At 45.7% G+C, this 20,396-nt stretch overlaps 1 protein-coding gene and 1 non-coding gene across 2 annotated transcripts in view; one reads left to right on the plus strand and one right to left on the minus strand.

Annotated features, from left to right (window-relative positions):
- The window catches only part of NSDHL (NAD(P) dependent steroid dehydrogenase-like), a 29,101-nt gene extending 10,722 nt beyond the window's left edge, over window positions 1-18,379 (plus strand). The window contains exons 4-9 of the mRNA XM_021683558.1: window positions 2,311-2,469; window positions 9,961-10,107; window positions 13,316-13,444; window positions 15,241-15,383; window positions 16,405-16,507; window positions 17,403-18,379. Of these exons, the coding sequence (XP_021539233.1) occupies window positions 2,311-2,469; window positions 9,961-10,107; window positions 13,316-13,444; window positions 15,241-15,383; window positions 16,405-16,507; window positions 17,403-17,735 (1,014 nt within the window). The 3' untranslated portion in view covers window positions 17,736-18,379. The remainder of the gene's footprint in view (window positions 1-2,310; window positions 2,470-9,960; window positions 10,108-13,315; window positions 13,445-15,240; window positions 15,384-16,404; window positions 16,508-17,402) is intronic.
- On the minus strand, window positions 15,000-15,074 carry TRNAE-CUC. The gene has a single exon. It is a non-coding gene; the product is annotated as a tRNA-Glu (tRNA).
- Window positions 18,380-20,396: the final 2,017 nt, after the last annotated feature.

Raw genomic sequence — 20,396 nt, forward strand, 5'->3', positions numbered from 1 at the left:
ATTTTGTAACTCCCCCCAGTAACCCATTCTTGAATCTCACTACCTGTTTTCAATTTGGAGTTTTATTCTTACTTGTTAGTACATATTCCTACTTGTCCACTGTGCCCACTTCCTCTGCATCATCTTTCATGGCCATAAAAAGCAAGTAGTTATTTCACATGATCTCTAACCATGTAGTATTATAGGTGTGATTAAAGTCATTGTCCCATCACATACCTGACTTCTCTGGGGTAAATGCCAGTTCTCATAAATCTCTGAGGGATAGCCATTGGCTCGCTTGTTCCAAGCAATATTGGTGCCGCATTTCAATATAACAAAAAGATCCACACCACTCTGTCAAAGGGAAGAATTAAGGATTGCCCCCATTTCGGGCGCCTGGGTGGCTCAGTCGTTTAAGCGTCCAACTCTTGATTTCAGCTCAGGTCATGATCTCAGGGTCCTGAGATCGAGCCCTGAGTCGGGCTCTGCTCTCAGTGGGGAGTCTGCTTGGGGATTCTCTCTCCCTCTGTCCCCCCAATTTGCACGCACGCGCTCTCTCCCTCTCTCTCAAATAAATAAATAAATAAATCTTTTTTAAAAAAGGATTGCTCACATTTAAAATCATGAAATGAAATTACACTGGACGTAACAGAAAGGTTATTTGATTTAAAAAAAAAAATTAGACTATCAAACTTTGAAACAACTGTAACTAGAGATGCCAGATAATATAACCAAGAGAATCTGAAACCCTTTGGGATACCATCAGAACATGTCTAGTCTGAACCTCTTTGGATTCAGGCAAACTTTTAGCAACCCATGAAAAATCAGTTTGGGGAGCAGGGAGGCTTGGAGTTATTCTAAAAAACTGCATTTTCCTGTACAGCTGACTTGAGGAAAGGAGAAGGGCTAGCCCAAATGAGGATCAAATGGAATTTGCGTAATTTAATTTGCCTGTGTCCTGGGAATGTCTTAGAAGTTTCAGTGAAAGTGCAAATTGTTTAGCATGGTATGATTACACGTATATGAGAGTAATCAAAACAAAACCTAGACAGAAATGGATTGAAGAGATCATTTGGTTGGGGTGGGTGGCGTGGAATGGTGAGGCTGATTATGTCAGTAGATTATGCACATGCCTGAACAAATGCCAGAGCTCCAGAGCCATCTCCAGGTGGCCCAGCAGACTCCAGTAAAAGTGCCAGTCTAGACGGGACACCAGGTTGAAGGGGTGAATCTGTAGAAGGGGCCTTGGAACCTGTTGAGTCTCCTGCATATCTCAATTGTATAGGTATTTAAGGATTAAATAGGGGGGTTAGTTGTTTGTTTTCGAATCAGGAGCAGAATTTCTTTAACATCTTTAGTTTCCATACTCCCAACTTCGATTGACTGTACATGAACTTAGGGAGAATGGGGGTTTGTCATCTTCAGAAAGCCCAGATACGGTTTTAGAAAGACCCCAGGGGGGAGGGATATCACAGGCCCTCCTTTGGAGACACTCGGAGCCAGCTTAATCAGGATGCAACAGACCCAGTTTTGCATTGCCTCCCCGGTATCAGAATATTTAAGTGCCCGCATCTGGTGCTCTGTCCTTCCATTATCCCCAGTTACCAGAATTGGAATTTAGCCAAGAAAGTGCGCATGTTGTAAAAGCTGAAATGTAAACACCGTGGCTCTTCCCTGATACCTCAACTTGCTCAGAGCTCAGAGAAGGAAAAGCAAAGCCCTAGGCCTGGCTGATTAGCAGTTTACTGATCCTCCCTGCAACCCCTCAGGAGATCCCATGAGACGGCAGCAGTCTTGGATACACTAAGGCAGGAAGGGGGTAGGTGACAAGCCTAAAGTCACAGAGCCCAGCCCTGTAATGGTTGGGGAGGAGAAGGAGCTGACTTTCTCCTGCGAGTATAGAGACTTTGCTTTCTTCTCTCTGATAGTTTAAGTGGACATTGTCCATTGAGTGGGTGGCATGTTGTGTTGTGTTTTGTTTTGTTTCTGTTTGTTTTGCCTTAGAAGTGCCAAGGGATCGGTTATTAGAAGCAAGAAGGTATCACTTTTGCGTTTTTTGTATTGTTCAGTTTTGATCATTGGTATAAGATCATCCAATCCAGCCAAAATCTATCTCAGACTCATTTGCTGTCTCTCTTTCCTCCGTAACTGATCCAGGAGACAAGGGTGCCACTGGCGCCAGAACACCAGAATTATATAAAGCTTCCAACTGGATGCAAGAAGAATTTCAAACAGATGGAGGTGCCATTACGATGGCTCATGAACATGTGAGTCCAGGCTCTTTATAGCTTCCAGTTCTCACGTCCCACCTACCACCCTTTTTTTCTTCAGGCCAATAAGTGCACAGTGATCGGAGGTTCTGGATTCCTGGGACAGCACATGGTGGAGCAGTTGCTGGCAAGAGGCTACACTGTCAATGTATTTGATATGCGGCAAGGGTTTGACAATCCCCAGGTGCAGTTCTTTCTGGGAGACCTCTGCAGCCAACAGGTAACGGACCACCCAGCCTTGCCAGTTTTCCACAGGCCCCCCAAAAGGAAACTACCAGGCTTCCCCCGCTCAGAGGTCAACCATACTGTTTCAAAAAAAAATGTTTTTGAAAAATTTTAAAGTTACAGGAAGGAACTTAACCCACATTTGGTCAGTACAACTCCACTCTGCCATGGTAGTGTGAAAGCAGCCGTGGTCCACACATAAATGAGTGGATGTGGCCGTGTGCCAATAAAACTTTATTTACAAACAAAGTTGTCCACGGGCTACAGTGTGCCTACTACTGTTCCAGAGTAGTCAGTTGACCTTGGAATGACGTGGGTCAGGGGCATGGACCCCCCATACAGCTGAAAATCTGTGTACAACTTTTGACTCCCCCAAAAAGTCCCCAATAGCCTACTGTTGACCAGAAACCTTACTGATAACATAAACAGTCAATTAACATATGTTTTGTATGTTGTATGTATTATATGCTATATTCTTACAATAAAATAAACTACAGAAAAGAAAATGTTATTAAGAAAACCATAAGGGGGGCGCCTGGGTGGCTCAATCGTTAAGCGTCTGCCTCCGGCTCAGGTCATGATCCCAGGACCCTGGGAAGGTTGTGGAATGGTACCTTGGTGAGGCTTACAGTCATGTGCCCTCCGTCTTCAGGATGCCAGGCTCTGTGCTCTCTGTTGATCCTCTGTGAAGTTGCTGGGTGGTGACCTTTGTCCATTGTGTTTGGCTTACCTTGGTTTTCTTATGGCTCTGTGATTCCTTTCTGTTTGGAATGCTGTGTCACAGATAGCTTCCCTCAGCCCGTCAGTGGGTTCTTATTCTCAGCTTTGGCATCATTTGCTATAGTTTTGTTACTTTGAATTTTAAGGACACGGCTTCCCACACTGCCCACGCAGGCTGTTTTCTCTCCCACACTGCCCACGCCTCTGAGCCTGGAGATGGGGTAGAAGTCTTCCTTGTTCGTCATTGCCACTTCCTCCCTGCCCGAAGATCCCTCTGGCTGTGCAGGTGATGCTGGCGGACTGTGTATACCCCAGTGCCCTTCCTTGTGACAGTCCTCCACAGGTGGCTCCATCTCATTTCTTAGTGATTTTAGTTCCTGGCCGAGGTCAGCCTTGTCATAATTGCTGATGAGTTCAGTATTCACACACATGACCCTGCTAGTACCCTTGCCTCACCTCTCCTTGGCCTCCTCTCGTTCACTCCTCTTGGCCTCCAGGCCTCGTGTCACCGGGAAATGTGTCCTCTCCGCGATCTCACTTGCAGGCCCTCCACTCTGAGCACCACCTCCTATCTTTCTAGTTCGGGCCCGCTAATACCTGCACTGTACCAATTCTGAAACCACACCCAGACATCTGGCTCTTTGCCACGGCCCCTCACCCCGTTTGTGTCCTCACTGCCTTTGAGTCCATGACTGACTTGCTCTCTTGCATAACACTTATCCCCCTTGCCTCTTCTTGTCTCTATCAGTCCAGGTTCTCCAGAGAAACAACCAGTAGGCTGTGTGTGTATGTAGACGGAGAGGAAGAGGGAAAGAGAGAGGTGGATAGAATGAGATTTAATGAAAGAAATTGGCTTGTGTGAGTGTGGGGCTGGCAAGACTGAAGTTTGCAGGGCAGACCAGCAGGCTGGAGACTCAGGCAAGAGGTGATGCTGCAGTCCTAAGGCAGAATTTCTTCTTACAGAAACCTCATGGTTTCCTCTTAAGGCCTTTTGAGTGATTAGATGAAGCCCACCCAGAGTACGGAGGATAATCTCCTGTCCTTAAAGTCGACTGATTACAGATGCTAACCACAGCTATAAGATACCTTTACAGCAGTACCTAAACCAGTGTTTGATGGAATAATGGGACTGGAGCCTCACCAAGGGACACATAAACTTCTGCATCAGGTTGTACTTCCTAGGTATAACCCCAGCCCTGTTTAAATCTGATTCTTCCTCTTCCCTGGGAGCCTCTGGGCAGCTGAACGGGCCTGGGGAAGAAAATACAATGTTTTTGCCTCTTTCTTCATGGCCACGGCCTTCAAGCCGGGCCCATGCTATCTCCTGGCACCGTATCCTCAGACCTGCCTGAGACCACGCCTGCGTTCTGCACGTGCCTCATCCGTGCAAATGCTCCAGGTGCCACCCAGAACCCCCCTCTTCCTACTCAGTGCTTCCACTAGGGATTCTGGCCTTTTTCTCCTGCATCAGCCGTGGATCCTTCTCTACCCGGTCATAGCCAACAGCACACAGACATGTTGCAGGATCACCCATCTTAAGAAAGCAAAATGCCCTGATGGGAGAGGTCCCACTTCTCTGTGCTGTCACAGGAGAGCTCAAAGAGCCATTGGCTCTTGCTGCCTCTGATTGCTTCATTCCGTTGTCTCTTACAAGCACTCCAGCTAGGTTGTCACCAACAGCCCCTGTCACAACCACCAGGGACCTGGAGGCGACCAGATCCAGTGGCCAAGCCTAGGACACCCCACTTGCCCATTTCTTCTCCTGCCATTCTGTCTCCTTATCTCTATAATTTCTAAATGTGGCAGGCTCCAGAGCTTATTGCTTGGATCTCTTTTCTTCTCTGAGCACACTCAATGTCCAATCAAATCCCCCCCTTCCCCTGGCTCACAGACGAAATACAGTCTAGGGGCTGACAAGCTCCCAGCTCGAGATCTCCAGCCTGTAGTTCTGCTAGATTCATATCTGTCCAGCTGCCTGCTGGACATCTCTGTTTGGGTACATAATAGACATTTTGGACTTGCCATATTCAAAATTCAGCTCCTAAAAAAAAAAAAAAAATTCAGCTCCTAGTTCCCTGCTGCAAGTCCCCTCCCCCACTACAGCAAACCTACTAAAGTCCTGTCCGTCTCAATAAATGGCCCACTATGTCCTTCCAATTGCTTTGGCCAAAAACATTAGATTCACCCTTGATTCTTTCTCTTGTACCCTCCATCCCATTCATCAGCAGATCTTGTTGACTGCACTCTCAGAATAGATCCCCAATCCAGCAACTTCTCACTCCTTCATTTGTTACTGTGCTGGTCCAAGCCACCACCCTATTAATGCATGAATCAAATCATGATACCCCTCTGTTCAGAAGCCTCCAGTGGTCCAGTTCTGTTTAGAGCAAACATATAGGCCCTTATCATCACTTTGAGGCCCTGCATGACCTGCCCTCACTACCTCTCTGGCCTCACCCTCTTCTGTACTCCCTCATTGCGCTGCTCCAGGCACGCTGGCCTCTTTACTACTCCTCAAACTCACCAACTGAGTTTCTGCCTCAGGACCTTTGTACTCACTGCTCTTTCTGCCGGGAATGCTCTTTGTGAACCACAGAGCTTGCTCCCTAAATTTATTTAAGTCTCTGACCAACTTACGCTAAGCAACAAGCCTCCGGATCTCCTTTATTCTACCTTAGGTTTCTGTATAACACTTGGTACTGACTGATGTACTCCGTATCTACTGGTTTCTCTGCCCACCGCCCCCATAGAAGGTAAGCTCCATGAAGGCAGGGATATTGTCTCTTTGGATCACTGTTGTGTCCCCTCAAAGGAGATGAGGCTCCTTAGCAAACTTCAGCTTCTCTCCAAACTGCTCCCCCAGCTCTCTATTAACTCCCATGATATTGTTGCTAGTATTTATTTACAGATTTTTTTATTTTTTAAGATTTTATTTATTTATTTATTTGAGAGCGAGTGAGCGAGAGAAAACACGAGCTGGGTGAGCGGGGAGGGAGAAGCAGACTCCCCTCTGAGCAGGGAGCCCGATGCAGGGCTGGATCCCGGGACTCCGGAATCGTGACCTGAGCCAAAGGCAGATGCTTAACCGACTGAGCCAGCCAGGTGCCCCAATTTACAGATATTTTTAAACACAAACTTAAAGCGAGACCCGCCACCATGGTGTGTTTTTCTCAGACACCAGCAGGGAGAAGGAGAGAGTTGCACTTAACCAGGGCCAGAGTTTGCCAGACCAACTTGATAAAGACAGACATGGACAAGGCCAAGATTGCAATGATGGATCATGAAGTCCAGGCTAAGGAGGACATGAAGAGGGCAAAGGACATTTAGAAATGGGTTTGTAAGTCACAACTGAGTTTTTGTGCCATATTCCTGAATTCATTCATCAGTACTTCTTGTTTCCCATTTCTTTCTTCCAGGTTCCTTCCTCTTCTTCCTGAAGCATTTCCTTTAGCATCCCTCACTGAATATCTGGGCACTAAACTTTCTGAGTCCTTGTATGCCTGAGGATGTCTTTATTTCACCGTCTCTCATAAATGCTGATTTGTTGGGAGGGGGGCAGAATTTTCGGTCCATAATTATTCTTCCTGACACTCAGTCTGATCATCATTCCTTTGACGGTCAGCTGGGTTTCCCTCTCATGCCTTTTAGGATTTTCTTTTTTATCCTGTGTGTTTTGTAGAGAATATGTCTAGGTCTGTGTTTTAGTTTTATATTTAAAACCTACTCAACACCTAGTGGACCTTTAAAATCTGAGGACTCATGCCTTTCCTCATTTCTGGAAAATTCTTCAAATATTGACTCTACCTCCATTCTCTCTTTTCTTTCTTTCTGGAAGCCTTACTGGACATACAGTAGAGTCTTTCATTATAATCTACATGTCTGTTAGTTTCTCCTTCATGTGTTCTTTCACTTTCTGTCTTTGTAATATTTTATAGATTTCCTCTGTTTTATATCCACTCATGGACAGTCTAGTCTCACCTATATCCCCACCCCACCCTCAGATTATTTTGAAGCCAATCCTAGGCACCATTTTCATTTTCTCTGTAAATATTTCAGTATTTGTCTCTAAAAAATAAGGAGCCTTTTTAAAGATGTGTTTATTAATTTGAGAGAGAGAGAGCACGAGCAGGGGGAGAGGCAGGGGGAGAGGGAGAGAATCTCAAGCAGGCTCCACGCTGAGCACGGAGCCCAGGGTAGAGCTTGATCTTATGACCCCGAGATTAGACCTGAGCCAAACCCAAGAGTCTGACACTTAACCGACTGCGCCACCCAGGTGCCCCCCACACACACACACACCTTTTTTGGTAAGACTTAAAGGAGCCGTTTTAAAAACACAATTCCATGACTACACCTAAAACATACTGACAAGTCCTTAATTTCCAGCCTGTGTTCAAATATCCCTGAATGTCTAATAAGTATTTTTATGTAGATTTCTTCCCAAATAAGGAACCAAAAAGGTTAAGACGTTGAAGTTGATTGAACTAGTTAAGTCTCTTCTATAAGTTCCCCTTCACATTTTGTTTGTTGAATAACTGATGTTTATTTTAAACTGTATTGATTGTCCCATAGCATTTCCCATGGACTGGATTTCGCAGATTGCATCCCCATGGTTTTGTTTGCTATGTCCCTCTCTCCTCTATTGTTTCCTGTAAGCTGGAGGACCTAGGACTGCACTGTCCAGGAAAGCAGACTTAGAATAGAAAAAGGGAATATAGATAACTCATTAATGATTTTTCTGTTGATTATATGTCAAAGTGATAATATTTTGGATAATCTTATATTAAAATACATTACAATTATTTTCATCTGTTTTCTTTTTACTTTTTTGATGTGGGTACTACTAAATTTAAAGTCACATCTGTGCCTTGTATTACTATATTTCTAATGGACTAAAAGCTGGATCTGACTCTGGTTCAGTTTTTTCCTCTGGGGCACCAATAGCAATCAGCATATCTAATGCTCATATTTTGATTTCTAGACACCATTGCCCATAAAAGGAACCAGGGCTCCCATTCAGGACTCTGAGCAGGGGTAGTCCAAGTGAGCCTGAGACATTTTCTTAGGACAAAATAAAAAAGTGCTCAGGGGCACCTGGGTGGCTCAGTCCGTTAAGCATCTGACACTTGATCTCAGCTCAGGTCTTAATCTCAGGGTTGTGATTTCAAGCCCCACACTGGGCTCCATTCTGAGCATGGAGCCTACTTTAAAAAAAAAAAAAGTGTTCAAAAACTAATGGGAACATGTCAAAAGGACACAGGAACCAACCTTAAGAACCCCCACTGGCCAAATTTGGGATTTTTTAAGCCTCACAAAAGACAATAGTAGTGGATTGTAATGCATTGAATAAAATAAGAATCCATGTAAATTAGCATAAAGGGGATCGTCTACATTACAGAGGAATGCCAGCTAATAAAAGTAAAAAGAATGCTGGAATTAGGATTTTACCATTTTGCAACCAGTATGTTAATAATGGTTCCAGGTAAGAATCATCACTGAATGTTCCAGATTCAAAGAGACAGAAGAGATATAAGGACTAAATATAATATGATCTATGATTGGATCCTGGATCCAAATATAAAAATGCCTTTAAAGGACATTATTGGGACAATGGAAGAAATTTGTATATAGACAAGTTATTGGATAAGAGTGTCCTATCCTGTTACATTTCTGGTATATGATCACTGTTTAGCAGTATTTAGGAGGATGTCTTTGTTGTTAGAAGATACGTAGTAAAGAGTTTAGAGGCAAAGTGGCACATTGCCTGCAACTTACTCTCCAAGGGTTTCAGAAAAAAAAAAAAATCATATGTCTGTGTATCTACACAAAGAATTATGGCAAAATATTAATAATCAGTGAATCTAGGCACATAAGTCATGATTGTCTTTCTTTTGGTAATGCTAATCTATTGATGATCATTCCTAGGTCTTATTACTTAATGAACGTTTCGGAAAATGGTGACATGCTATCATTCTCTCTTTGTTTCTTAATTCAGTTCTTTGCTTGGCCATTTCCCTGTACTCATTAGTTTACAGAACGAATTCTTATTCTTCCTGGTGATCAAATTGTCCCTTCTTTGGACAGTGAGAGCCTCTTCAAGTTGACTCTTGAGTCCTTTTAACAGGACCCCAGGAGTCTTGGCTAGCTTCCTTACTTTCTGATTTGACAAGGTGTTCCTGGCTCTTCTTGTCTATTTCCTGCCCCAGATCTGCAATCAGCCATTGCTCCCGGGAGTTTTGGTTCCTTTTAGCAGTAAATTAAACAGACGTGTTTTCATTCCCTTTCAGCTTGCTGTTCTAGATCTATTTTCACAGAAAGGAATACTCCTGTATATTGGCTATTTGCACTGTCTTTCATGGGGCGGAACTTTTTCATATGATTCATAATTTGTATCTGTGAGCTCATTTTCCCAGGAGTTTTACCTGTATTGTCACACACCTATTGTCACACACCCCCACCCCCATGGTGCACAGTGGTACAGATCTTGCCTTTGTCTGGATCCCACAGGTTTCTCATGCCCTAACCCAGTTTTTACTGGGGACCAGTCAATGCAGAGGGGCAATTGAAGGGACAACTTGGTTTCTGTCCTAGGTACATCTATATTGTTTGAATCTTTTACAATGAGATGTATTTTCATGTTAATTACAGAATTATAGAAGGGCAAGACACCTACATACCACAGATTAGAGTGTGGGAATGTGAGGAGGCTGTTTACTTGTCTAAAGCGGGAGTGATTTTTTTTTTTTTTTGTCTTTGTTTGCTTTTCCAGGATCTGTACCCAGCTCTGAAAGGTGTAAGCACAGTTTTCCACTGTGCATCACCCCCACCATCCAGTAACAACAAGGAACTCTTTTATAGAGTGAATTACATTGGCACCAAGAATGTCATTGAAACTTGCAAAGAGGCTGGAGTTCAGGTAAGGGGAAAGCTGGAGTGAGTGCTGTCGGGAGCATGTCATGGCCCTTTCTAAGTGTGCGGGAGTGAGGATTTTTCTCGTTCTCTTCCTGGGCCTAGCCAGGCTTGCTTCCTAAAGTGTTGTGAAGATCCTAGAAACTGAGTCCTATTTGCTGCTGGGCCAATTTGAGCTGCATCGCAATAGACCATTTGAGGACCCTAAGGCTTATTAGTCTTTGGTTAAAGAGCCATAAAATGTCGATATTGCTTATATTTTTTTATTGTGGTTAAATAAATGTCATACAGTTTACCATTTTAACCATTTTTTTAAAGATTTTATTTATTTATGACAGAGAGAGAGCAGGAGAGCACAGGCAGGGGGAGAGGGAGAGGGAGAAGCAGGCTCCCCGCTGAGCAGGGAGCCCAATGCGGGGCTTGATCCCAGAACCCTGGGATCATGACCTGAGCTGAAGGCAGTCGATTAACGACTGAGCCACCCCGGCACCCCTTAACTGTTTTTTAATTTACAGTTCAGTGGCATCAAGTACATTCACGTTGCTGTGCAAACATCCCCACTGTCCATCTCCTGAACTTTCATCTTCCCAGACTGAAACTCTCTCCCCATTAAGCACCAGCTCCCCACCCCCTCCTCTTCAAGCCCTTGGCACCCACCATCCTACATTCTGTTTCCATGAATCTAGAGACGTCAAAGAAGTGGACTTATACGGTATCTGTACTTTTATGTCTAACTTCTTTCACTCCGCTTCATGTCTTCTAGGTTCATCCATGTTGTAGCATGTGTCTGAATTTCCTTCTTTTTTACCACTGAATAACATTTCATCCTGTGGATAGACCATATTTTGTTTAGCCATTCATCCGTCAGTGGACACTTGGGTTGTTTCTACTTTTGAAAAAGTATTGTGAATCATGCTGTTAGGAACATAGGTATATAAATATCTGCTCCAGTCTCTGCTTTCAGTTCTTTTGGGTAAATACTCAGAAATGGAATTCCTGGATCATACAGTAATCCTATGTTTAACCTTTCGAGGAACTATTTTCCAGACCTTGCCTCTATTTTCAGACTATTTACTTTTCACCAATGGAAACCTGTTATAGCTCAGACCTGAGGGGATATAAATTTCCACATGTGCTTTGTTATAAATGCTGGTTCTCAGGATCATCCTTATGGGGCACCCGGCATCATCAGCTGGCCCAGCAAGAACAAGTGGGGAAGGAGCTCTTCAGGGCTCAGTGCCCTAGAAAGGATGGATCATGGTCAAAACCATCCCTTATGCTTTGCAAATGACAAGACACTTTGCCCTGCAGTTGTCACCTGATTTGCTCCTCGATAGGTAACCAGGAACTACTAATGTCACTTAACAGGTGAGGAAACAGATTTGGAAGGCTAAGAGATGTCTCTTTGCTAGTAAATGAAAGAGGTGGGACTCAAATCAGACACTCTGATGCCAAATCCCAGACTCCTTAGTCTATACCATGCTTGTATACCTAGAGCTCAGTGAATTTCACTGCTGCTGTTTTTTAAATGGAATAACCTAGTTATCCAGAAAAGATTCAAGAATGACACAGCACCCATATAATCATCACAGTGTTTAAATAACATTACCTTTTAGAGTTGAAGTTCTGTGTGTATCCATTCTCCATGCCATTGCTGTCCTTCCCCACCACCCCACGGGGAACCAGTGTTCTGAATTTGGGTTTATCATTGCTCTATGCTCCATGTACAGCCAGTATAAGTTATCAGTTTGCATGTTAAAAACTTTATAGAAACGATATATTCAATATATCTTCCCGCAACTTGCTTTTTTTCCCCCTAACGTTATGTTTTTGGGATTTATCCATCTCATGCTCCCTCTATCCGTCCCTCCCTCTCTCTCTTGAGTAAAAAAAAAAAGAAAAGAAAATGGCTTTTCATGTTGTATTTAGGAACCATTTCATAACAGTGAAATCAAAAGATTGTTTAATGTGGGGTTTTTCCCCAAAGGTTCAAAGTGTTACTGTGCACATTTAAATCTTTAATCCACCAGGACTTTGTGTTTGTATATGGTCTGAGGTAGCAATTGAATTTTTGTTGTTCAGGACCATTTATTCTGTGATCCATCCTTTCCCCTCTGTTCAGTGCCCCACCCAGCACGTGTCAGCTCTCTCTTCCCTGCCACTGTGCTCTGCCTTCACTAAGCAAGCTGTAGGATGAATCTCAGTAACTGCTAGGACAAGTCACCCCCGAACCGTGTTCTTCAGAACCTGCTTGGCTATTCTTAGCCCTTTGCTTATCCATCTCAATCTTAGAATCAGCTTGTCGAGTTCCTGTTGGAATTGTTACTATAATTGCATCAAATTTAAAAGCAGTTTGGGAGGGCGTGGATGCCTTGCCAATACTGAGTCTTTGTATCCATAGACACATAATCTCTTTCTCTCTCTTTCAATACTTTTACCCTTTACTTTGAAAAGTTTTGCACATCTTGTTGTTTATCCCTATGTACCTAGTTTTTGGCTATTGAAATAATAGCTTTCGTATTACATTTTTAATTGCTAATGCATAGAAACACAGTTGGTTTTTGTATATTGATTTTGTACTCACCAGTTCCGCTGAACTCTAACTGTAAAATTTTCTGTATGTTCATAGTGTTTTCTATGTAGACTTCTCCAACATCTGTGAATGGTGATAGTTTTGTTTCTTCTTTTCAAAGTATTCCAGTACAATGTTGAATAAAAGTGGTAAAGCTGTGATTTGAGCTAATGGTGTTCAGTGTTGGATGTGCTGCCCTTAACCAGAGGGCTGGAAGCTGGGACCCTTGTAAGAAAGCATTTCCTCTCAAATAGCATTTCTCAAGTGGGCGTGTACATGTGCTGACACGGCAGGGTTGGTCTCAGAATCACGGCGCATCTCTTTCAGAGTTCGTGGGCTATCCTTCTCCCTTGGGGAATCATTCCCATACTTAGATACCACAAATAATGGAAGTCCATTCCATCTCTCAGTAGTGATAGGAGAAAAAAAAGGTGAAATCCTCTGTTTTAGAATGTGTCTCGAATCCACATAGCTACAGAAGATGGTGATCTTTGAATTATTTTAAGAAGGCCTGAAAAGCAAAGCATTGCAATAAATCATTTACATGGTGCCATTTGATTTTCTTTCATGTATGACCATCAGCTTGTTTAAGTAATGATTATTTCTTACTTGTATTTTTTAATCTTCCTTTCTCCTCTGCCAGAAACTCATTTTAACCAGCAGTGCCAGTGTCATCTTTGAGGGTGTCAACATCAAGAATGGAACCGAAGACCTCCCTTATGCTGTGAAACCCATTGACTATTACACGGAGACAAAAATCTTACAGGAGAGAGTATGTACCTGAGAACTGGTTGAGTGACAAGCAAGTTCCGTGAACATCTGGATGGTTTAGATTTTTAAGAATATTTATGCAGTTAGTGTTCTCAGGCCTGCATACCTAACTTGGGAAGTAAAATTTGTGGCTGAGATTCAATTTAAAAATAATGACAGTAGCTTAATGTGCCCATACACTGCTCAGAGTATTGTACAGGAACTACCTCGTTTAAACTTCACAAGGACCCCATAAGGTGGATACTATTATCATCATCAGGTTCTAGATGAGGACAGTTGATGCACAGAGATTCAGTTTCGTCTTGAGGTCATGCAAGTAGTAGGTGGCTGAACCCACACAGTTTAGCTCCAGAGCCTGCACTCAACCTCTAGGCCATGCAAGGTTACTCAGTTGCCATAGAAATCAGAGGCAATTGATGATGATCCCAAGCACACAGGCAGAACTTGGGCTTAACACACAAGTGTTTTCATTTGAACACACCTTCCTAGTGGCACTCTGCCCCCCTCCCTTATTTAAATTAAACGATGAAAGGATCTTGCTTTATTTTAAGGAAAAGTACTTGGTAAGGTACTGGTTTCCACTTGGCAAACCAACTTTGCCAGGGAGCACGTGGTTTTAACAGCAATCTGCGTTGAGTAACGAGCACTACGCCTTTGGACTCCAGGGCTCCAGGGACCCTGACAGCAGCTAGCTCCAGGACTAATGTCCAAGGAGAATATTACCATAAGGACATACTCACTTGAAGGCCATGGATGCTCGTTGACCACAGACAGCTTGCCTTAGCTGGGGAAGCTGTGAGTACCTCTCCCAGGTGTTTGCAGCTTGTCACACCCACTGAGGTTGCATTTCGTAGCCAGCACATACCGAACTAGAGCTTAGGGCTGAATTGGCGTGAATTCCACTGAGCTGCCTGAGAGCCAGCTGCCTCCCATCCGTTTGCTATCACTCCAGGTCAGAAAGTTCCAGGAGAACTCCGTCTGCAAGAAGACACAAAGGCCTACCCAATCCAGGGGTGGAAGCCTGGCCTTTTGTAAGCTGGAGTCCTGTCTCCAGGTTCTGCCACCCTGCTCCTTGGAGCACAGAGAGCTTCACAGAGCTGCCACCTGCTAGGACTTAACCCAGGAAGCACTGAGGCTTTTGCTGGGCCCTGTGTACTCTCATCCAAGGCACTGAGACTCCCACCTCCTGTGCTCAGGAGGTGCAAGTGACAGCCATGGCTCAGACACAGAACATATCTGAAGACTTGACCTGTTTCTCCCAGACCCTTTACCTTCTCAGTCCCTTCTTCCTGGCCCTTCTCAGTCCCTTCTTCCTGGCCCACTTGGGTTCATCAGAGTCCCTTCCTAGGAGGTGGTACTCAGAACTGAGAACAGCTCAGGAATGGTGGAAACAAGCCCGTGGAACTTAAGGCAGGAGAGGCAGGAGACTCATGACTGACTCATTACCTGGAACCCTCAGATCTTCCCCTGGCTGCATTTGTGCAGTTCAGTCCTGGAACCCAAACCCAGGCCTTTCTCTTTGATCATATTGTTGTTGTTGTTGTAAGTAGGCTCTGTGCCCAACGTGGGGCTTGAACTCACAACCTTGAGATCGAGAGTCACATGCTCCACCGACTGAGCCAGCCAGGGGCCCCTGATCATACTGGTTTTGACCCAGCTGTATCTTCTGTGTTTTCAAATTTGGGTGGTATGGGTGGATAGGATAGAGAAGTAGCCCCAAATTATACCAGAGCAGAAGTCAGCCTCTGTGTCCCCCGTAAGTGGTGCTGCTGACATGCCCCTTCTGCTCTTTTACAGGCAGTCCTGGGTGCCAATGATCCTGAGGGGAATTTCTTAACCATGGCCATTCGCCCTCATGGCATTTTCGGCCCAAGGGACCCCCAGTTGGTCCCCATCCTCATCGAGGCAGCCAGGAAAGGCAAGATGAAGTTCGTGATTGGGTAAGTTGGCCCACAGTTGGTCTTCTCCCTGACCCCTCACAAGGATCAGTCTTGCTTGGTTAGCTCTTTTATAATGCCGCCTTCTCTGCTGCCCTCTGTGTTGGTTTCCTGGGGCTGCTCCAACAAGTGACCACAAACCGAGGGGCTTGAAACAACAGAGATTAATTCTTTCTCAGTTCTGGAGGCGAGAAGTCTGGAATCAAGGTGTTGGCAGCGGGGGGTCCTTCTGGAAACTGAGGGAGAATCTGTTCCAGGCCTTTCTCCCAGCTTCTGGTGGTGGCCAGCAGTCTTTGGTGTTCCTTAGCTTGTAGACAAGTCACTCTAATCTCTGCCTCCACCCTCACGTGAGCGTCTTTTCTGTGTATCTACATCCAAATTTCCCTCTTATAAAGATACCAGCCATTGGATTTAGGGCCTACTCTACCCCAGTATGACCTCATCTTAGCTTGATTACATCTTCAAAGACCCTATTTCCAAATGAGGTTACATCCAAAAGTTCCAGGGAGACATGAATTTGGGTAGGACCCTGTTCAACTTAGTATACCATCACGTAGCCTGGGAAAATATTTGTGTCCCTTTTTGAAAATTGAGGAAACAGGCTTGGGGAGGCGGGAGACTGGCACAGGGTCAAGGGCCAGGCCTTGGATCTAGGAAGGCTGGTAGAGGTGTTCACATTCCTTCTCAAGGAAAATGCAGGTGGCGAGGCCTTTGTGGGTGGTGACAGCACGTGGCTGTTTCCCCAGTACACCTTTGCTTCCTTCCTTTTTTTTTTCCATTGCCACCTTGCCTCCCTGCTGCCCTGTCTTCTTGCTTTGAGGGATTAGAAAGAGATGGTAGAAAGGTGTAGAGGCCAAAGCAAGCCCTTAGCCCTGAGTGTGGGCCATGCCAGGATGGGGCAGGCAAGGCACTGGGCTTTCAGACTCCTTGCTCGGCCCTTACATGTTCCACTGCCTCTGAGGGCCCCAGGTATCCTGGCCCCTTAGCATCTTTAACAGTGGAACCATGCCCCGTACGCCCACAGAAACGGGGAGAACTTGGTGGACTTCACCTTTGTGGAGAACGTGGTGCACGGACACATCCTGGCTGCAGAGCACCTCTCCCAAGACGCGGCCGTGAGTGGGAAGGTAAGGCACCCCCTCCTCCTGCCCCATGCACGTTTGCCCGTCTTCGGGCTGCATGTCCCTGTGCTTGGATTCATTGGCAAATTGCCTTCATGATCCTGGGTCCTGGCTGATCTGCTTTAGGATCCCATTGGTCCGAGGTGATCCCCTGTGGACGTGACTGCTCCCAGCAGGGTTCCATGTACATTCTCTCCCATTGCCCACCCTTGCTTATGCCTCTCACCCCTCCGGAGGGGTGGATGTATCTCAGTCTCTTGGCATCTGGCACCTGGTGGGCGGGATGGACATGTCAGGGAGGTGAGCTCTCATGCAGAGAGGGGAGAGCACATTAGGGCCCCCTCACCCTCTCCTCCCATTCACAGGGCCCCCCTCTTCCTTGTTTCTCACTACTCCCTTTGGAACCCCCTCTTTGGATCTCATTTTTCTCCTGGACCTCTGCTGTTTTCCCACTCCTGTAACACTTAGGGTGGTGGAGGTCGGGCGGGTGTATGGCTTTTGTTTTAGACCAAATACAGCACATTTGAGAAAAGGCATGTGACCTGTTGTTGCATATGAAGATAAGGAGTTTTACCATGATTAACATGATTATTAAATTAACAGACATACTTTCCTGAGTGTAATCTAAGCTTCAGTTAAAAATCCTGGCCCATAGATAAAACTTACCTTTCCTGTCTATACCTTTAGTCTGCCCAAATCAAAAAAGCTCCAAATCAAAAAAGCATCTCTGCTACTGGCTGACGTTTGCAGATTGGAGATCTTGGGTGGGCAGGCAGGCAGAGGCCACTGGCTTCCCAAAATATTGGTCCCAGGCTGAGCCAGCAGCTTATGCCTGAGCTCCAAGCTCCAAGTGTGGCCTGCCAGCTGGGGAGCATTTTCTAACTTCTTGTTCTCTCTCCAGGCATTTCACATCACCAATGACGAACCCATCCCTTTCTGGACATTCCTGTCCCGCATCCTGACAGGCCTCAACTACGAGGCCCCCAAGTACCACATCCCCTACTGGGTGGCCTACTACCTGGCCCTCCTGCTGTCCCTCCTGGTGCTGGTGGTCAGTCCTGTCATCCAGCTCCAACCCACTTTCACACCGATGCGTGTCGCACTGGCTGGCACGTTCCACTATTACAGCTGTGAGAGAGCCCAAAAGGTCCTGGGCTACCGGCCACTGGTCACCATGGATGACGCTATAGAAAGGACTGTGCGGAGTTTTTATTACCTGCGGAAGGTCAAGTGATGCAGCCCAGAGACTGGGCCCTCGCAGTGCCTTCCCCGGCTACTAACTCTCCCCTGTGGACCAACAAACTAACCTCCTTCAAGTGACTTTCTTCTGAGCTTAGGTCTCCTCCTGCCAGTTAGATGAGAGCACACCCAGCTGTTCCATGACCTCAAGGGTGGAGGAAACCGGAGGCATTTCTCCCATTTGTCGGATTGAATTTGAATTTCTTAAAGCAGGCAGCTTCATATTCTACTGTTTTGTGTTCTCCTCTCCCTCTCCCCTACCTCCCCCCACTCCCACCCCTCCTCTCTCCTGGGTTACTTATCTTTCCAGCATCCTTCTACATAATCAAGGAAGCTGTAGGGAAAAAAACAATCCATTTGCTAACTTCAAATAGATGGAGAATTTAAAGCAAAAACTTTTTAAAAGCTTAAATAATTGTTACCCCTCCCCCCATCAGTCTCTAGAGGGAAAAGACCTCTGGTGCTCATCTGGGAAGGGACACAGGCTCTAATCTGAGACTTTGCAACATGAAGGGCTGAAAGGGCACAAAGAAGAGTTAGGAATGGAGACAAAAAAGAGGCATGTTGAGGGTGCCTGGGTGGCTCAGATGGTTAAGCGTCTGCCTTCAGCTCAGGTCATGATCCTGGGGTCCTGGGATCGAGTCCTGCATCGGGCTCCCTGCTCAGTGGGAAGCCTGCTTCTCCCTCTGCCTCTGCCTCTCTCTCTCTCTCTCTGACTCTCATGAATAAATAAATAAAACATTAAAAAAAAGAGGCATGTTGAGAGACACTAGAACCCTTCCATCAGCAGCATGCACCTCTTTCCCCCAGCACTGCCTAGTTGCCAATTATGGAAGACTCCAAATGATAGTGGACCCAAATTAGAGCCTTCCCTTTCTCAGGTCTGTCTTTTACCCACTCAGCCCCCAGGAGGTGTGTTTACATTAGCTCCTTCAGCCCAGAAAACTTTCTTGAGTGAGCTGGGTAGGAGAGAAAAGGGGGGAAGAGGGTGAAGTCCTCTTAGCCTTTCCCTGTACTGCAACTCTTATGAGACACCTTCTCTAGTAAGTACTGAGACACACACACCATTGGCTTTATTCTCTGGGGGGACCATCAATTCAGAAAATATTAACTGAGCACCTGCTAAGTCCAAAGGGATGCAGAAGTGACCAAGATAGAGCACTTATCCTCAGAGAGTCCCACAGAGAAAGTAATAACCCAAGTGCTCTTTGCCTTAAGAGCAAAGGTCCACAGACTGAACTTGGGGTCAAATCCTATTTGCCTGTGCTTTGGTCAATAAAATGTTATTGGCATATAGCCACACCCATTGGTTTACATATTGTCTATGGCTACATCCATGCTACAATGGCAGAGTTGACCAGTTATGAACAGAGATCTTGTAACCCACAAAGCCTAAAATAGTTACTACCTTCCCCCTTACAGGAAAAGCTTGCCAATGTCTGCTTAAGAGTGACTGATAGGGGGCGCCTGGGTGGCTCAGTCGTTAAGCGTCTGCCTTCGGCTCAGGTCATGGTCCCAGGGTCCTGGGATCAAGCCCCGCATTGGGCTCCCTGCTCCGCGGGAAGCCTCCTTCTCCCTCTCCCACTCCCCCTGCTTGTGTTCCCTCTCTCGCTGTGTCTCTCTCTGTCAAAGAAATAAATAAAATCTTTTTAAAAAAAACTTGAAAAAAAGAGTGACTGATAGGCCAACAGGCACATGAAAAGATGCTCAACATCGCTCATCATCAGAGAAATAGACATCAAAGCCATAATAATATAGCACCTCACACCCATGAGGATGGCTACTTTCAAAAAATAAATGAATAAATAAAACAGGGTGAGCCCAATTTGGCCAGCTTGAGAAGATAAGGAATGGCATTCCAGCTTCCAGGCCAAGGGAACCACCATGGTCTGTGACTGGAAATGGTAGGAAATGAGGTTGCAGGGGTCAGGGAGCTGGGACTTGATTGCCCTCTGCCCTCTGCCCTCTGAAGAGTGACATGGTGGCATTTGTGTTTGGATGGTGGAAAGAGTTCAAGGAGAAGGGCCAGAGGCAAGCACCACTATAAAACCATGGCTTGTGGCCCCTTCCTCCATCTTCAGAGTGCATCACTCCAATCTCCACTTCCGTCAACACATCTCCTCCTCCAGAAGTGGACATTTTGGGGAGCAATTACTCAGTCTACCACAGTGGCTAATAAGGTACATGAGGTCTAGAAAAGCACTGCTCTGGGCTTTTCAGCAGGGCAGGAGTTTCCTGGTCTTCTAAGGTTTGCCTAGCAAAACCAGTGAAGTATGAGGTTCTATCCGAACCCAAGTACAGGGTAGTGAGATGACTAGCTAAGGCTTGGCCAGATACAGTTCTGTCTGAAGTTTGCATGGAAGGTATTAGGGCCTGGGTATAAGGCAGGCCTCCAGCTAGAAGGGGGCCAGAGGACAGGCAAGTCCCAACAGGCTCAACAGTCATGAATCTAGGGAGGGGCATCCCCTCACCAAGCTGGCAGGGAGAGGCAGGCCCCTGGGTAAAGGGCCAATGCTCCAACCTATCTCTGACAGGCCCAGGGCTTCAAGCAAACTGCTGGATCCCTGCAGCCCTGTCTGCCAAATACTATTCAGATAATTCACTGGGCTAGTTTGGCACCAACTGATGGTGCTGGCTTAGAAGGTGCTGAGAAATG

This window comes from Neomonachus schauinslandi, chromosome X (genome assembly GCF_002201575.2).
Source record: "Neomonachus schauinslandi chromosome X, ASM220157v2, whole genome shotgun sequence".
In the NCBI taxonomy this organism is placed as follows: Eukaryota; Metazoa; Chordata; class Mammalia; order Carnivora; family Phocidae; genus Neomonachus; species Neomonachus schauinslandi.